The 17,371-nt window shown below is 45.5% G+C and overlaps 1 protein-coding gene across 4 annotated transcripts in view; it reads right to left on the bottom strand.

Annotated features, from left to right (window-relative positions):
- The window catches only part of VOPP1 (VOPP1 WW domain binding protein), a 112,180-nt gene that overhangs the window by 64,567 nt on the left and 30,242 nt on the right, over positions 1 to 17,371 (bottom strand). The window contains exon 1 of one of the 4 annotated variants that reach the window (XM_084857785.1): positions 12,823 to 13,651. The exons of the other annotated variants lie outside the window; for them this stretch is intronic. Coding sequence (XP_084713911.1) covers positions 12,823 to 12,873 — 51 coding nt within the window. The 5' untranslated portion in view covers positions 12,874 to 13,651. Of the gene's footprint in view, positions 1 to 12,822; positions 13,652 to 17,371 lie in introns of those variants that run through there. 4 annotated transcript variants of the gene reach the window in all.

Below are 17,371 nucleotides of genomic sequence, written 5' to 3' on the forward strand. Positions count from 1 at the left end.
AGGTCATCATTGCTGGGCACCTGCCAAGGCCCATGCTCCAGGAGAGGCCCACTACCAATCCCTGGACCCTCCTGTTCCTGTTGCTGCTGCTCCTCCTCACTATGGCTGCATGTTCATCTGCCCCCTGTACATGTGCCAACAGTAAGAGGAGTGAGAAGAACAAGCAACTGGGGCCAGAGGGACAGGCAAATGAATGGGTAGGAGGAACATTGATGGTGTGGAGGGCATGCTGCCCGCTGACAGCAGCCTGCCCATGCCCCATCCCCAAACCTGGAGCCAGAACTGAATGAATACCTGCAACTGAAGGAATACCCACAACTCTCAATTCACAACAGGGCAACCATGAGGCCAACAAGCCTGGCCAAGTGCTACACATGAACTGGGTGTGTACTCTAAGAACCCTCAAAAATACCTCGGAACCCTGAGTAATATGCAACATTTCTTAGCAAACAATGTAGAAGGATGAAAGTCTGAATGCCACTGTATTAAATTATCAACTGGATTTATTCCTGGGGATATAGAACTTGTCAAATCAACCCCATTTCTTCAGAGACTCATAATCCAAGTGCTTGTCTTTAAAGAGTTCCATCATATTTCTCTTTCATTTCCTAAGGCACAACTGCTAAAGGAATAAATTACCATTTCAAAATAATAAAGAGAGTCTAATATTCAGTCTCATTCATGGCTTGGGAAAATGTACAAACATTTAATCTCAAATGGTTACTGAAGCAAAAGATTTGGGCAAAGGTATGTAATGTTGTGGCATACTAATTGAGATATAACCTGGGGGCTGGGGGGGGGGTGACTAAAAAAAAGAAGTTCTAGAATTTTAGGAAGAACCAGTCCCACAGAATGAACCCTTCTCTTACTGCCTGGGCACCCATGCAAAGTGAGGATGGCAACACTGTTCAGTGAACCTGTTACTAGCTGCTGGATCATGGCAAGAGCTTAGCCATCCCGACTTCTAAAGCCAACCCAGCAAGATAGCTCTAAGATCTAATTCTAATTTCATAGCATCTTAAAGAAATGTAACCAAACTTAGTCAATGAAGACAGGGCACTGGCAATTCTACAAAGGTAATCACTATGGAAACACTAGGAACGTTTGCCAAAGTGTAATTCCACAGGTAGTCTGTGTCTCTCCTCCCACCCAACTTTCTCTAAAGGAAACAGCTTGCATTTATAATCCTGCTTCACTTGCTTGCTTTGTGCCTGACTAACCCATCTAAACTCTATCCCTGTGTGTCATCACCATGTGATCAGGCTTAATTAACATTTTTACAGTGCATTAAGAGATCTTCATGGAAGACATTACAAATGTTGTTGTTGTTCAGTCGTTCAATCGTGTCCGACTCTTCGTGACCCCATGGACCATAGCACACCAGGCTTTCCTGTCCTGCGCTCTCTCCCGGAGTTACAAATTACAAATGTACATTATTTCTAACTGAAACATTCAGTGCCCTGTAATAATGTATTAGCTCTACAGCAGAATACATTGACCTCTTTATTCCACTTACGTGCTTTGCATAACCATAAAAAACAAAACTACAAAAAAAGGAATTTAGAATATTGAGTTCAGAGGGAAATAAGAGCCTTCTACAAGAAAAGCAAATAAAGTCACATGGCAAAGTTACCATCCCATCACTATCAACCCCACAATCCCTCTCTCTCTCAAAAAAAAAATTGGTACAGAAAAGTTATGTTGTAGAATCTGTTCATCCTACAAGCCTAGTTATTCAAATCTATATTTTGCATTTTTTATTTCTATACCACACCCAAAGAGCCCTCATCTTATTCTTGTTATTGAAAAGCTCTGCAATATATCTGATATACAGTTAACTGAAAATGTTGTGCAATCCTGGGATATTAAGATCAAGGGGGCTGTAGCAAAGGAGCTATGTTAGGATCTTCCATAACGCTAGGTATGATTGGTATACCAATCACCCCTTATTCTCAGGCCTGAACAGTGCATGACCCAGTAAGTCAAACACAGCCCATCAGGCTTGCAGTCAGGCCTCCCAGGTGCTTGACAACTTAACCTCATCAAGTATTTTATCCAAACTGGGAAATTATGATTAACAGCTTTGCAACAAGGCAGGATAATAAACCATGGTCTAACATTGGCTTAATATCCTGGCTTGTTCTGAAGCTGTTAAGCATAGTTTCCTGGTTTGGATAAAATGGGAAACTAGTTAGCTTCCTGGTTTGCTTGCTCACTTGTGGAAAGGGGTTGCGTGTGCAGCCTCATTCGAATCTCAATTTATTAAGCCAAGATACAATCATCCAAACTCACCCATGATGTCACCAACTTAATAATAATAGTCACCAATCTCAAAAATAAATCCCCAAAAGTTTTTAGTCATCCACAAAACCACTTTACTAGCTGCCCACACAAACATATGTTAGTCATTTGTGGCATACTGGCAGTGCCAGGATCGCCGGTAGGCACTGCTGGGCACCAGCCAAGGCCCATACCCTTGCAAGGGGTCCACTGTCAATCTTGAGAGCCTCCTGGCCCAGCTCCTCCTCTTCCTTTCTGTTACCCCCACCCCAACCCCACCTGGAGCTGGAATGGCATATGGGGAGTTCAAAAGAAAAGAACTGCCTCTCTAATTTACTCAAACCTTCCTGGTTAGTCACCTGAAGTTAATTCTTTCTTGCCACAGGAGACCAGGCAAATGGCTACAAACCAGCAATACAGCTTACAGAAGACAATATAGCTAAGTGAAGAGTTTTCAATATAAGCATCATAAAAAGTCAGGGAAAGAACAAGAAAAGGCAAACTTCCCCAAACTTTTCACCAGGACAATGAGTGGAATTTTTACATTACAAGTGCCCCCCCCATCTTCACTTCCCCACCTGCAGCATCCACTGATCTCTGTGATTTCCAAGGGATTAGAAGAAGAGAAAGAACCCAGAGGGAGATATCATGGGTGCAAAATGTGCAAACCACTCCAATGGAGGTGATCTGATTTCAGTTTGATAGACTGCCTTAGCAGAAATCTCTCTTTCTTTCTATAAGTTGTACAAGAAGCTTTGAACCACATGGCAGTGATGCTTCAAGGAACAAATGAAAAATGCAAGGCAGGGCTTTGACACTATCAAAATGAACTAAAAGAGCTTTTCACCTGATTTACCAGTACATAATAATGCATTACAGACATGCACACAAGCAAGATAAGAAATCTGCTGGATAGCCAGAGCCATTAGATTTACCTCACAAGATGAAGTCCCTAAGTTTGCACAAATAATGGCAGAGCAAGGACAAAGACTAGAGGTATCACATACTTTCTGCTTTGAGGAAATATTCCCAGAATTATGAGTTGCCCAGAATATTCCTCCATTTCTTATTTCTCATTTGCTGGCTAGAATTTATTGCAAGTTCCCCTCCCATTGACACTACTTAGCTCTTGTGACAGAGATCTGAGCATATAAAAACCCTGATGAGCGTGACTTAAGAAGCAGATACAACACATACCCTCATGCCTGGGGGCAGGGGCGGGGAGGGAGAAGAGTACACAGAAATCTTAATCTTTTGTCTTTTAGTTTTGATCATTAGTGTTTGGGTGATAAACTTGCAATGGCCTGATTTTCAGGTATTCTGGGATTGGAAGAACTGCTAGACAATATCAAGAGTCGCATAGATGCCAACAAATGTTGCAGCCTACATCTCTTCCTCCTCTGCTCCTCATAATATATTTGGGCTGCCTTAGAAAACGGACGGGAAACTTCAGCTAGCTCAAAACAGGGCAGCACAATTGTTAACAGAGACTGGCCAATGAGATCACATTACGCCAGTACTTTTCCAGCTGCACTGGCTGCCAATCCATTTCCAAGCCCGATTCAAAGTGCTGGTATTAACATTCAAAGCCCTAAACAGCTTGGAGCCAGGTTATCTGAAGAATCTCCTCCTCCCATATGTGCCTGCTGGGACCCTAAGATCATCCTCAGGGGTCCTTCTCTGGGAGCCCCCACCAAAGGAAGTGAGCAGCCTTTTTTGTTGTGACACCCCAGCTGTGGAGTACGTTCTCGCCTGGCGCCTATGTTGTACTCCTTCTGGTGCCAGGTGAAGAGCTTTTTATTCTCCCAGTATTTTAGCATTTTAGCTTCCTAGTCTTTTAGCTCTGGTGTTTTAAATCTGTATTTTAAATCTCTGCATTGCTGCTAGGTTTTATTCTGGTTGTACTGTTATATTGTGGTTTTAAACTTTCCTATTTTATATTGTTTTATGCTGCACAATGTGGTTTTAATTTTTGTGAACCGCCCAGAGAGCTTTGGCTATTGGGCGGTATAGAAATACATAAATATGAAAAACACATTGACATCAGAGTCAGTGTAGTGGTTAGAGTGCTGGACTGGGACTCAGGAGAACTGGGCTCTAGTCCCCACGCAGTCATGAAGTTCACTGGGTGACCCTGGGGCCAATCACTGACTCTCAGCTCAACCTACATCACAGGATTGTTGTGAGAATAAAATGGAGAGAGGGAGAATCATATAAGCCACCTTGGGTTCCTTGGAGGAAAAAGGCAGCAGGACCAGCCTTACCATTAGGCAGAATGAAGCAGTCACCTCAGGTGGCAGATGATGGGAGGCAGCAGCAAGGTGTTGGAGGAGAGAGCTGTGGGCCATGGGGCCTGCTCTCTACCCCCTGAGTTACCCTGCAGCCTTCAGGGGCAGTGGAGGATACTGTCCTGTCATCCAAGACAGGTCCATCTGTCAGTCCAGTTAGCTTTTTTACATGGAATGGGAGGGGGCACTATCTTGTCCTTTGCTGCAGGCCTCCCCTGAAAGGCGAGATATGAATGCAATAATAAATAAAAACACATCATCACACTCAGAGTTTCTCTATCATTACTCCACTTCTTAGGCTGCTGTTGGGGGGGGGGGAGGAGAGGGAGGAAACTCAGAGCATGGTAATGTCAAATCATCAATGTTGTACATTAGTAGACATTTCCCACTCTCCTTGGAACTGTCAAGGTGAGGGGCTGCTGTTTTCAGTGGTAGCCATGATACTAGTGTCTAGTCCCAGCCTTGGCTTCCTAATGACTATCACACAAGCTTGTAAGAACTCCCCCCAGTCACCTTCACAGTGCCATCCCACTTTTGCAACTTCCCCAGCACAGATGCCTACCAGAAAGTAACATGGGTTCAGGTAGCCATCTTGTCCCACCCCCTCCCCCTCCCCCTCCCCCTCCCCTCAAGCAGGTTATCTTGCCTTTTTATAATATTTAACTTAGACATACATAATTTCATCATTTACTTTGTCAACAACAACAAAGCCCGTGAACCCAGTCACAAAACTCTTGTGGGCAGTTGTGTCTTTGTTGGGATGCGTATTCCTTGTTGGTCACCTAGGCAACCAAACCCATAGTCTCCTTCTCTCAATATTGCCTATATAGTAGCTGATTGTTCCTGTTTAATCACCCTTAAATGTTAGCAATTTCTGGTCAGACCAGCCCAGAGAGGTTCCTGTTAGCATTACTCTTCTTCCTATAAGCATTAATTTGAATTAGCATGAACAATGGGGCAAGCCTCCTATATTGGGTGAGCCATATTCACCTCCTGAGCTCAAGGTGCTCAAGCCCCCATGAAGGCACTGGGCCTGAAGGAGGTGCTCCCTTTCCCATTAGGCTTCCACAGGCACCATGGAGTCTTGTGTTATGCTAAACCAGCAGTGGGTGACTTCCAGGGGTGGGGGAGATGCATTGCCCCCCGGACCCCACCAAGGGCCACACCCCTGTCCCACTACTGCACTGTTGAAATTCAGCAGCACAGGAGCGGTGGGAAAAGGGGGCTATTTTGCTTTAACTCGATGGCACAGTAATGGAGCAGTGGGGGACTACAAAAACGGCTCCCAGGGGCCACATTCCAGTGGTGGGTGGAGCTGAAGGAAAAAGTGGCAAGGCCAAGATACCAGAATGCCAAAAACACCTGTATATTTTAGCTTAATGTTCTTACTGCCCCTAATTAAGCTTTAGGACAGGCATTTCAACCTTTTTGAATGGGAAAAACTGCACCAAAGTGGGAAAACTGCCAAACAAGCAGTGGTTGGGGAAAAGGAGTTGGGCCAGGGGAAGCAGGCATGGCCTCCTGGGGTTCCCCGGTGGGCCAGATTTGGCCCACAGGCCTTGAGGTTCAACACTTCTGCCTTATAGTAACAAAGAAATTGAACTGAATTGGCCGTGGTTATGTAGATGAAGTGATGGGGCTATGTAGGTCGGTACAAGGCTGATTTTCAGTGTCTGAGGTCATTGGGACAGAGTTTAAACCCTTCCCCTATGTGCACTCCTTACATTTCTCTGATGTAAGTGAATAGTTACCAGTTCATGAAACATACACTAGTTCATGAAACATACTCAGTCAAAGCCAAATGAGCGTTTAGTGGAACTGGACACCAAGGGCTTCCTGCAACCCAAAAAGCTCATCCAGCTGAAGTTGGTCTCCAGAGCCATTGCTGAACCTGAGGAATAGAGAAATTGGAAACAGCAAAGACGCTGCTGCTACCTACCTCCTTCCGCACCATTATCACATGGGACTAGTAACTTGAGTGAACAGAACTGAAGACTCTGTATAGGAGATCACATTTGAGAATGTTCCTGTGCTCATCCCATAGCACTTATGACTTTAGTGAACAGAAGTGAATGGAGGAAGTTGTAGCTTTTATCAGAAGAGCTTCACTGTTATAATTGGTCTTGGATGTGGCTTTAGTTATGACTGACTGTTCAAAGTTGTTTTTAGTCATATGTTGTTTGTGTATATTGTCCGTATGGTTTTATGTAAATGGCTTTTAAACTTTGTATATTATATTTCAATGTTTTAACTTTTGTAAACTGCCCAAACAGCTTCAGCTATGGGGCAGTATAGCAATGTAATAAATAAATAAATAAATAATAGTTTATAAAAAGCATGCTAACATACAAAACAGATGCTAGAGTTTGCCTGGAAGTCATATTCTCTGACCTAAAAGCTTCACCTTCTAATAACCCCAGATGTGTGGTGGACTTAGACTCTTAGATCAAAGGAGATTCTGCTACAGCAGACAAAAAGGCAAAACATGGGCATGAAGTATTAACAACTGATGCTGAAAGACCCTATTTATAAAGTCCATTAAAGCTATGGGAGTACTGCAGGGCTTCAGCCTAAATGGATTGTACATTGCAACTTCAATCTTCTTTTGCTCTTTCATGTGGTTTGCTCTACAGTCCAGAGACTGCCTTTCTTTAAATTAAAAAAAATAAATAAAAAGGAAAAAAAGCAGTTTGACACATATTAAGTTCCTGGTTGGACTTCGGGACATCTCTGGAACTGAACTACAGCAAATGTTTCTAGGGACATAACAAGTGTTGGTTTCGGTTTTATTACACAGGAAACTCAAGATCAGAGAGATTAGGACCAGAAATAAACCTTGTGGCTGTGACAGAAAAAAAGCTACATGGATAACCACAAACCACCTCTGGTTATCAGAAGCTAAAAGCAGAACTTGGGTCTCAGTATCTCAAGCAGTGGAACTAACAAATACTAATGTGACACTATCCTGACAGTGTCTGAAATCAGAAAAAGTAGATTAGAGCTCCCTCATCATCTCTTACCATATGTTTTAATGCATCACGTGCTTAGCCTAGGCACACACACTGGAAAAACCATCTAGGCCATGCATCTAAATCCAGGCTTCCATGCTGACTACAGAGGAGCTACAACTTGCTTCCTCCGCTTGCACCCATATACACAACACACACATCAAACTGACAATGCTCTCATTGGTAAACTCTGCTCATTGTGTAAAGAAACCTATGCATAGTGGACCAATCCAGAATCTGCACTGACAACTGTGCTTGTGATCACTCCTTAACACATTGTGCAGTATTTGCCTGTCACTGCAGGAAGGTATCAACTGAAAGTCCATTATAAACAAGAGGCTGACATTTTATGTACCTCCTATGATCACGCCAAGGAGAGAGAGTTAACCCACCTGCTTCTCTGTTTGCAAAGTGGTTGAGTAGGATAACAATAAAATACAATCCTGTCTTGCTGGGATGCTGTGAAATATTGTCTCATGAGTCAGTGCAGTTCATTGGCTAGTGTAGTTCATCTGTACCCAGGAGACCTTCCTTCAAAGCACAGCTCAAAATGAACTTCCTAGCAGCTGCTTTATATGTTATAGCATAAGACTGCAACAGGTTAAGAACATAAGAAGAGCCATACTGGATCAGACCAAGGGTCCATCTCGTCCAGCATTCTGTTCACTCAGTGGTCAACCAGCTGTCGACCAGAAACCCACAAGCAGGACACGAGTGCAACAGCACCCTCCCACCCATGTTCCCCAGCAACTGGTGTACATAGGCTCATTGGCTCTAGTTCTGGAGGGAACACACAGCCATCAGGACGAGTAGCCATCGATAGCCTTCTCCTTCAGGAATTTGTCTAACCCGCTTTTAAAGCCATCCAAATTGGTGGCTATCACTACATCCTTTGGTAGCGAGATGAGTACCCAGCTTGCTGGGGGAAAGGTAGTCACGACTGGGGAAGGCAATGGCAAACCACCCTGCTACAGTCTGCCATGAAAACGCCAGCGTAAGCGGAGTCCCTCTAGCGGTCAGTAGTAGTTTAACTATGTGCTTTGTGAAGAATAGGGATGTCAGAGAATTCCGCCACGGATCTTGGGGAGGCCGAATGCCAGCGCATTCAGCCCCCCGAAATCGGTGGCGGAACGGTCTGCCCCCCCCGCCCCGCCCGGGACTTACCTGGAGCAGATCTTCCTGGTGGCGGCGGCTCTGGCGGCCGCCACCACCATTTCCAGTAAAAAAAACCCCACACACACAAAAACGTGATAGGCTATGTAAAGATTTACGTAGCCTATCCCGGCTGATTTAAAAGAAGAAGAAAAAACGCGTGTACGCAAATGGTGGCGCCCATGGGCGCCGCCATTTGCATTTCTTATTTTAACACGTCTTAGTCGACGTAAACATTTACGTAGACTAAGACGGCGAAAATAAGGGGAACGCAAACAGAGTAGCATCTACGCTACTTGCGTTCCCCTTATTTTCGCCGTCTTAGTCTACGTAAATGTTTACGTAGACTAAGACGTGTTAAAATAAGAAATGCAAATGGCAGCGCCCATGGGCGCCGCCATTTGCGTACGCACGTTTTTTTTCTTGTAAATCAGCCATGATAGGCTACGTAAACATTTACGTAGCCTATCACGGCTGACTGCAGGGACGCAAGCGGCGGCTATGGCCGCCGCCATTTGCGTCCAAGCTAGCCAGCAGCCGGATGTCCGGCCGCTGGCGGAGCCGGCCGGCGGCTCCACAGAATCCCTGTGGAGCGGAGCCGGCCGGCCAGGATTCTGGGGGGGGAGGAACGCCTCCCCCCCCAACCATTAACATAATCCCCGAAAGGTAAGTGACTTTCGTACATCCCTAGTGAAGAAGTACTTCCTTTTATCTATCCTGAATCTCCCACCAATCAGCATCATAAGATGACCCCAGATTCTAGTATTTTGGGAGAGGGGAAAAAATGTCTCCCTATCCACATTCTCCACACCATGCAGAATTTTGTAAACCTCTATCATGTCTCCATTTACCCTCCTTTTTTCCAAGCTAAACAATCCCAGCTGTTGTAACCTTCTCTCATAGGGGAGATGCTCCAGCCCCTTGATGATTTTAGTTGCCCTTTGCTGAACTGTTGAAATCATTTGGCTTAGGTGCTCCAGGCAGCTAACTCTATGAAAAACCAGGCTTAAGAAAACATCGTTCTAAGCCTTTTTTGCTGTTATCTCTTATCAGTGATCAGAGATAAGTGGGTATCTAAAGGCAATTAAACCTTAGATACCCTGCAAAGAATTGAGCTATGCTTTGTAGACCTGAAAGTTCTTAATCTGGGGCTTACTCCTGAGTAAACCTGCATTGAATTGAGCTGTGTTTGTATGCTTGGTAGGAAAATGTCCAAACAGGTAAGAATTGCATCTGTCCTTGGCCCTGACCCATCCACTGCTAGAATGCACCCCCAAACCCTTCCCTAATTGGAATTCAGCCCCTAGGCTGAAAAAGGTTTACCACCCCTGCCTTGGGTGTCATTCAATGTGGCTGCCCAACTTTCAAGACGTGTCAAAGCTAGAGTCCTAAAACAGACCTTGTTTATAATGTTCCATTAAAACCTGTGGGTATGTTGCAGGGCTTTTCCTAAGGCGCACTATTATCTGAGCTGGGTGGGGGGTGGGGTGGGAGGTTAGATTAGGTTACCCTACCTAATTACTTGAACATGGGATTTTTATCGTATTTGTACGCTACTTCCATTAAGTAAAACAACAACAAATTATTCATTACCTAATCTAGGAAAATACTCTAAGTGCTTCACAAAGCCAGATGGCAAAAAGCCAAATAGAAGGGGGGGGGATCCCAATTACAAACAATATAAGACATGGCAATTTAAAACAAAAAACCCCAGAAACAAAACAGCATGGCAATGTAGCCAGAGAAGATATGTGAAAATTACTTTCTCAAGCACAGCAAATAAAGATACCCAAATTGGCCTTGCAGTAAAAAAAAGAAAAGAAAAAAAAAGGCCTTTCCTGTTTTTTCTTTTGATCAGCTTACTGCCCTATCAAACAAGAAAGAGATGCTGTATAGGTCTTCATTTGAGTCAGGCCTCAGATCCACAATGCAAAAGCTAAGCAATTTCTCCGAGCCAGTCCATCATCACTCAGCAGGCTATTTGTTGTGTCATTTCCCCCTTGTCTCCCCACAATTGCCACTTGTATTTTAAAAGACACCTTTAAATTACCATAGTTTTGTGCATAGACTCTTGACTTGTAACCTGTGACAAGTAAGAATAACTTTCAGGCAACCAGGAAGTGTTTGTTAAATAGCCAAGAGCTGATTCTCTCTCTCTTCCCACCACCCCACCCTATTTTCTGTCACATGGGTAGAAGCATGTGGGGTCATTTGATTTGGGAAAAGAGTGGGCAAGGGAAGCCTTGATGACCCTTTCCCTGTTCCTTCTCCTCCACTCTTGATTGCCCCCTATAAACTACTTTTCCAAAAATATCAGCACACTCAACCACAAAGCAAACTGAGTAGCAGCTCACTACCCCTCCTGGGTGGTATCAGTTTAGCTCAGAAATTTCCTTCTAATGGAATATGACTCTGGAATATGTCAAAAGAACAAGTGTGTCTCTGAGTATACGCAGAGTGCATTTCCTTTACCACAATCTACGGTTACCTTGGACAGGGGCATCTCTATTTAATGAAACAACCACAAGGCAAGAATTAAGGGAGATTCACATGAAGAAAACCCTCCACATGTTGAGGGGAGGTAGCAGAGTCATGCAGAATAGCCCCCCCCCCCCGGCACACCGTGGCCACACTCCCAGCAGCTCTTGCCGGGGTGGAAATGCTTCCCTGCCATCTGCACATTCAGACAGTCTGGAAAAGGGCTCAGCATGCCTACTTGACATGCACATATAGAGCTCCTCCATATGAGGAGGGACTCTGGACCAACCAGGGTCTAGCCTGCAGCCCCTCCCCACATCACATATGGGGAGGGGGTTTCATGTGACCCTCCCTTTAAAAAGCACTTCAACCAAGATGTACTATGGAAATTATTTCATAATAAGAATGGATTCTGAGGACTCAAGAAGCTTGCATTAGATTCATTTGCAAACTACAGTAAGCTAGTGTTTTACATATCTTTTTCTATAAATAAAGATGCATAACAGCACAAGGTGGGGGGAGAAGGAAAGTAAGGCCAGTGCCAGCGAAATTATACAATTTTTTTAAAAAGTGAAACTATTTCACTGTAGATTCAAAAATGAAAATGTACTTAAGGTCCATCGAGTCTGAGAATTCACACACACCACAGTTAGATCTCTAGCGAGGTAAACATCAGCAATTACTGATAAGGGTAAGAGTCAGTCACCCCACCTATGAAAGTATGACTTCAGAGTACAAAGTAGTTAAGGATGCAACTCTATATCCACTTCCCTGGGAGTAAGCCCCATTGAACTGAGTGGGATGCCTGAGTAGCCATGTATAGGATTGTGCTGTAAGCCTGGTTCTCAGGGCCAAACTGCACACAACTTAAAATACAACAATGAGGAAAAGTAGTCATGGGAAACTTAGAATCATCTCATGCAATGATGAGTGCAATCCCGCCCCTAAACTGCTTTTCTCCCTACAGGGGGAAAATATATGTTTTATCTTATTCCCTGTAGAGGAAGTGTTCTGAGCAGAAAAATGGCCTGTGCGCAGCTCTTTCTCTCCCCCACTCCACCGTGTACTTTGCTCAAGCTTCCCACCTCCCTATGGCTACCTTTCATTAACAGGGAAAGAGAGTCTGTGGAAAGTTACATACAATCACATGTAATGTCCAGTTTGAGGTGGCGAACCTGTATCTGAGGTCAGTGACTTCAGACTGCTGGTGAGGGGGCTAAATCATGATTGAATGCTCCTTCCTACAAACAGAAGCAAGTCTCTGTCCATAGGTAATTTAGGATGCCAGGGAGAACACCGGCTAAAACTCTTCTCCCTGGAGTCAAGTTTTCTGGGTTCATGGATGTTTTTGTGTGGTGAAGCGCTGAGTCATGACAGCCACCACCGCCACCACCACCTCCAGTCTGAAGTGGTACAGCCCAGACACAGCTTACCACCCAGAGAACTAGGCACTGTCTATAATGGTGTGGCTGTAATCCCAATCTCTCGGATCTCAACAGGACTCCAGTGTGACTACATGGGAGTACACATCTTAACAGCAGAATTCTCTCAAATCTTCAAGAAGAGTATTTCTACATTAAAACATACTGCATTTAAAATATGATGATCCAGCTTACCTCCAGGAATAGGAAGAGCAGCAGTATTATCCCCTGCTGAAAACGGTTCATTTCTCCCTTTCTCGAGACGGCGTCCCCACCCCACCCACCCACCCCTTTTTTTTGCTTTCTCAGATGCGCTTAGAAGCTGTCAGAAGGAGAAACATCCCCCTAAGCATCCTGCCTCTCCGGGGGCGTAGAAAAGAAGGGACGGTTCAAGAAGTGAATATGATGGTGGAGGCAGGCACTACAGTTAGTGGTCTGATGGGAAGGGAAAGGGGGGGGGGGTTGACAAATCTCCTGATTTTGGAGGGGGGAGAGAGGGGAAGGGAAGGTCGGGGGCAGAGGCTCAAAACACAGGAATCCCCGGATTTCTTCCTTCCCTCTTTTTAATGGAGGAGGACAGCCAGGAGACGGATTTCTGGACGGAGTAGCTATGCACGCATCAGGTCGTCCACTTCCCAGGCACAGACATGGGGACTCAGGCCAGGGCTGAGGGCTTCCCCAACAGCTAGCGAGCAGCTCCCGCTGAGCAGCTGCTTGAGGCGCACCCACGGTGAGCCGGATCGCTCTTCCCTCCGGTGCTGATGCCTACGGACGTGGCTGTTGCCCAGGCGGGCGCTTCTTCTCCCAGAGCCCAGCCCGGGCAGGCGGGATTCTTCCAAGCGCGCTCGCCTGGAAGGAGCACAAAGAGAGGCCGGAGCGAAGTCGGCGGAATCGCAGGGCAGGGCTTGCAGGCTGGAAGGAGGGCCCGCCCCCGGGCCCGCCTCGCCGCCTCGGCCCGGCTGCTACCCCCGCCCATCCGAGCCCTGGTCCTACTACCTCGGCGGGGGAAGCTCCAAACATGGGCAGGGGAGGAAGCGCACGACGCGCACCGGGGGCGGCGCGGCGCGGCGCGGCGGGGCGCAAGAAGCCGAGAAGGAGGCGCGCTCTGTGGGCGGACGGGGGGGGTGGGCGGTGTTATGCGCCGTTTGCCGCTTTGGAACTCTTTAACACGGGTCAATTCCTCGTGAGAACCCGTGAACCGGCCACGGCCTGCTCTCCGTCGGGTTTACAGAGTGGGGGTTTTTTTGTTTTTTTTTTAAAAAGACGGAATTGTTTCCAGCCTTTCAGAAGCTGCGTAATTATAGACGGCTGCGAGCTGACTTTTCTAATCGTTGTTAATAACCACGGAGGAGAGGGGGTGGACACCTTTCCCGATCATCTGTGCATGCAGCAGAAAGAACGAGGTGGCAGCGTCTTTTGAGGTGGCAGAGCGCACTATACCACTTTAGACTACACCAAGCAGAAAGATTGTAGCCCAGCCGTTGCAGTGCTAGTTTTCTACTTTTAGGGAGTTCTGTGGTAGGGTGGATTGATTAAAATCAAGGTGACAGGGTACAGGATGGACTCATTTAAATCGTGTCTTAACTTGGCAAGAAAAAGTTTTAAATCACTAGTTTAAATCCAGTTTCCTATTGAAACTTTTTCATATATTTCCTGAGCAATCGTGCAAATCTGACCACCAAACCATGTTATCTTACAGTAAACAAACTATTATTGACACTGTTTTATTAGACCCCGTGGAACCAGAAAGAAGGAACAGGGTGGTACAGAGAGCCTTGTGCGTCAGCGTTCTTAAACAATGGTGAGCCAGGGTTCTGGCGTATCCTGGTTTACCATGGACGAGTGACATTCTTGTGCATGCAGCCCGAGTGCTCTCACTTGGCTCCTCTCACTATAGCGATCAAGTGGTTTGTCACATGCTTTACAAGTCTGGATCATAAACCAGGGTTTGTTCTTGGCTCATAAGCTCCTGGTTTGTTTGGGTGTAACAAACCAGGATCTCAGGTTCTGACATCAATAGTTTTCTGGTTAATTTAGTCCAGCCTTCCCCAAGTGGTGCCTTCCAGATATGTTGGACTGCAACTCCCATCGTTCCCCAGCCAGCAATGGCCATGTTGGGAATGATGGGAGAAGCAGTCCAACACATCTGAAGGGTGCCAGGTTGGGGAAGGCTGGTGTAGCCACTTGTGCTAGTGCAAGGGTCCCCAACCTTTTTGGATCACTGGGCACATTTGGAATATTGAGAGAGTGTTGGGCCTGCGCTCACAAAATGGCTGCCATGGTGGGGCTTGCCAATTTATAACACAGCTGCCATGGTGGGCATTGCCAGTCACAAAACACTCATTTCCCAGAAGGCAGATGGTAAGAATAAAAGAAAAGTGACTTGCCCAAGACCTTGAGTACAGGACAGAGGTGGAGGTCTGAGCTCCAAAACATAAAACTGCTGTTTTAAAGACAAATTAAAATGGTGCTGGAGGGAGCACTTCACTTTATAGCATGCCTCCCACTTAAAAACTAATTAATTAAAGCATCTTAAGAAGTAAAATAAAATTCAGGAGAGGTGGGTGCCAAAAGAAATGGGCACCACTTTGGAGGCCCCAGTGCTAGCAGATGGAGACAGTGGAAAGCAAACCGGCTGTGTGAATACTGTTGTGTGCAAACACTGCCAGTGCGCATGGCAAAGTTGTTGATATCTTGAGAAACGGAAGGAGACCATGGAGAGCAAACAGGCTGTGTGAACACTGTTGTGTGCAAACACTGCCAGTGCGCATGGCAGAGTTGCTGATATCCTGAGAAACTGAACAGTTCAGATGCAGTTTGCATACTATACTCACCATGGGGGATGCCAGTATCTCTATGGCAGTTGATCTCTACCCTTGATTTAATGTTTAGAACTGCTTTCCATGCCCCCTTGCTCCTCTGGATTTCCTCAGATGGTTTTTAGAAGCAGCAGATGGCATGGTAAAACATCGGATTTGTCCCACGTCAGATGGACAGGTGGGAAATACAATCAATGAATGGTCCCCCAAAGAATTTTTAAAAGTCCCTGCACATAGATACCTAGTTATTAGGGAGAACACAACCCGAAGTACTACTTTTCTATAGGTGGAGGTTTTTTTCACAGGGGAACATTCAAACTTCCAACCTGCAGTCTGAGATGGTGCAGTCCAGAAAGTGTTTTACTACATGATCTGCTGTGTGTGTAGTCCAGGCCAAGGTCAGAAACTGGTCAAGAATGGAGACTCTTGTGATGATGCCAACAATCGAGTTCTAAATATTAAAGCCAGAATAGGGGCCTATTCAGTATAGCTCTTGAACATGCTCTCATTTAGCATATGAATTTCCCATAAAATCAAATCTATATACGCAATTTTACCTTTCTTAGTACAAATATTACATTGTAATGTTATAATGGATTTTCAGTAAACTTGACCACGCGCTCTAGTATTAAGCATGCTTCCATCTGAGATTCCAGTTCTTAACATTTTACATAACGGGCAATACAAAATTTACACAATGTTCCTATTAGAAGAAACATCCTATGATCGGTCTTGGTGAATGTGGCTTCTGTAAAAGCAAATTGGCTAAATCCAGGCATTTGGACTTGAGCAGTGAATCAAGCAGTTGTGCCTCCATCGTCTGTGATGGGCTTTGAAAATCAAGCCCTCAGATTTCAAATACATGCAGTTATAGGCTGGCATTCTTACTGTATGCTGTTTGCTTAAAATAACCCCAAAATATAACCTAACCAGGAAAATGAATTAGCATTTCTTTTTCCATTTTCAGTTTGATGTCATTCATTCTAGATCACAATCTAGAACATGGCTTTACTTTGAGGCGGCATTACCAGGCACTATTAGTGCTACAGATACTATATAACCGTATTAGCACTAATGCTTTTTTTAAAAAAGAAAGCTATGGGTGGATGGGGTGCGAGGTATTGTGCTGTTTGGCCACAATACTGAGTGGCCAAACAGTAAGAAGGAAAAGAATTCAACACCAGCCCCACCTGTGTCCTCTGTTCCTGATTTCAGTCTTCTGCGGGTATACTTTGTTTTAAAAAAGAGAGGAGGAGGAGGAAGAAGAATGACAGAACTGCCTGGCACATACCATTTGGTCCCAAGAAGTCAGACTTTTCAAGAGATTCTACCTCCCAAGTACCATCTATAAAACAACATAGAACACAGAAAAATAAAACTGTACAACACCAATAAAAACAGTTGGTTGTAATGTAAGCCTTGGGACATAGTTACAGCAGTTGACCACGTTGTCTGTTATAGATGCTCCTCTCAACTTTGATGCTGCCATAGCAGGGAAGGGTGACCGCTTTTTCTCTAGGAGTCAGATTACACCTCCCCCCCCTTAAGCCAGGAAGCCAGAGAATATCAGGGGTTGGGCCCTCACCCCTGTAGCCCCTCCCCTTCCCATTAATTCATCTGCCCCTGCCCACTTTTTAAAAAGTTTCCATGCAGAGAGAGGCATGGAGCTCCATGTCTCTCTCTGCACTGAGAAAGGGACTCAGCCAGGGCTTGCAGGAGCTGTGCTGCTCCTTCCCATGCCACTCACATCCTGATTGGGGCTCAGGCAGTATAGGAAGTGGTGCAGGGGAATCTCCAGGTTATCTCTGATCAGAGATCAAAGGGATTCCCTTTTTTGCACCACTTACCCTCAGGGGGCTGGACTTAGGGGGGGGGGAAGGCAGGGGGCAGGGCCTGTGGAGGGTGCTTAACCCTCTGTGGGCCGG

Source organism: Heloderma suspectum, chromosome 5, assembly GCF_057233095.1.
Source record: "Heloderma suspectum isolate Gila_16-S chromosome 5, 16-S_ref, whole genome shotgun sequence".
In the NCBI taxonomy this organism is placed as follows: Eukaryota; Metazoa; Chordata; class Lepidosauria; order Squamata; family Helodermatidae; genus Heloderma; species Heloderma suspectum.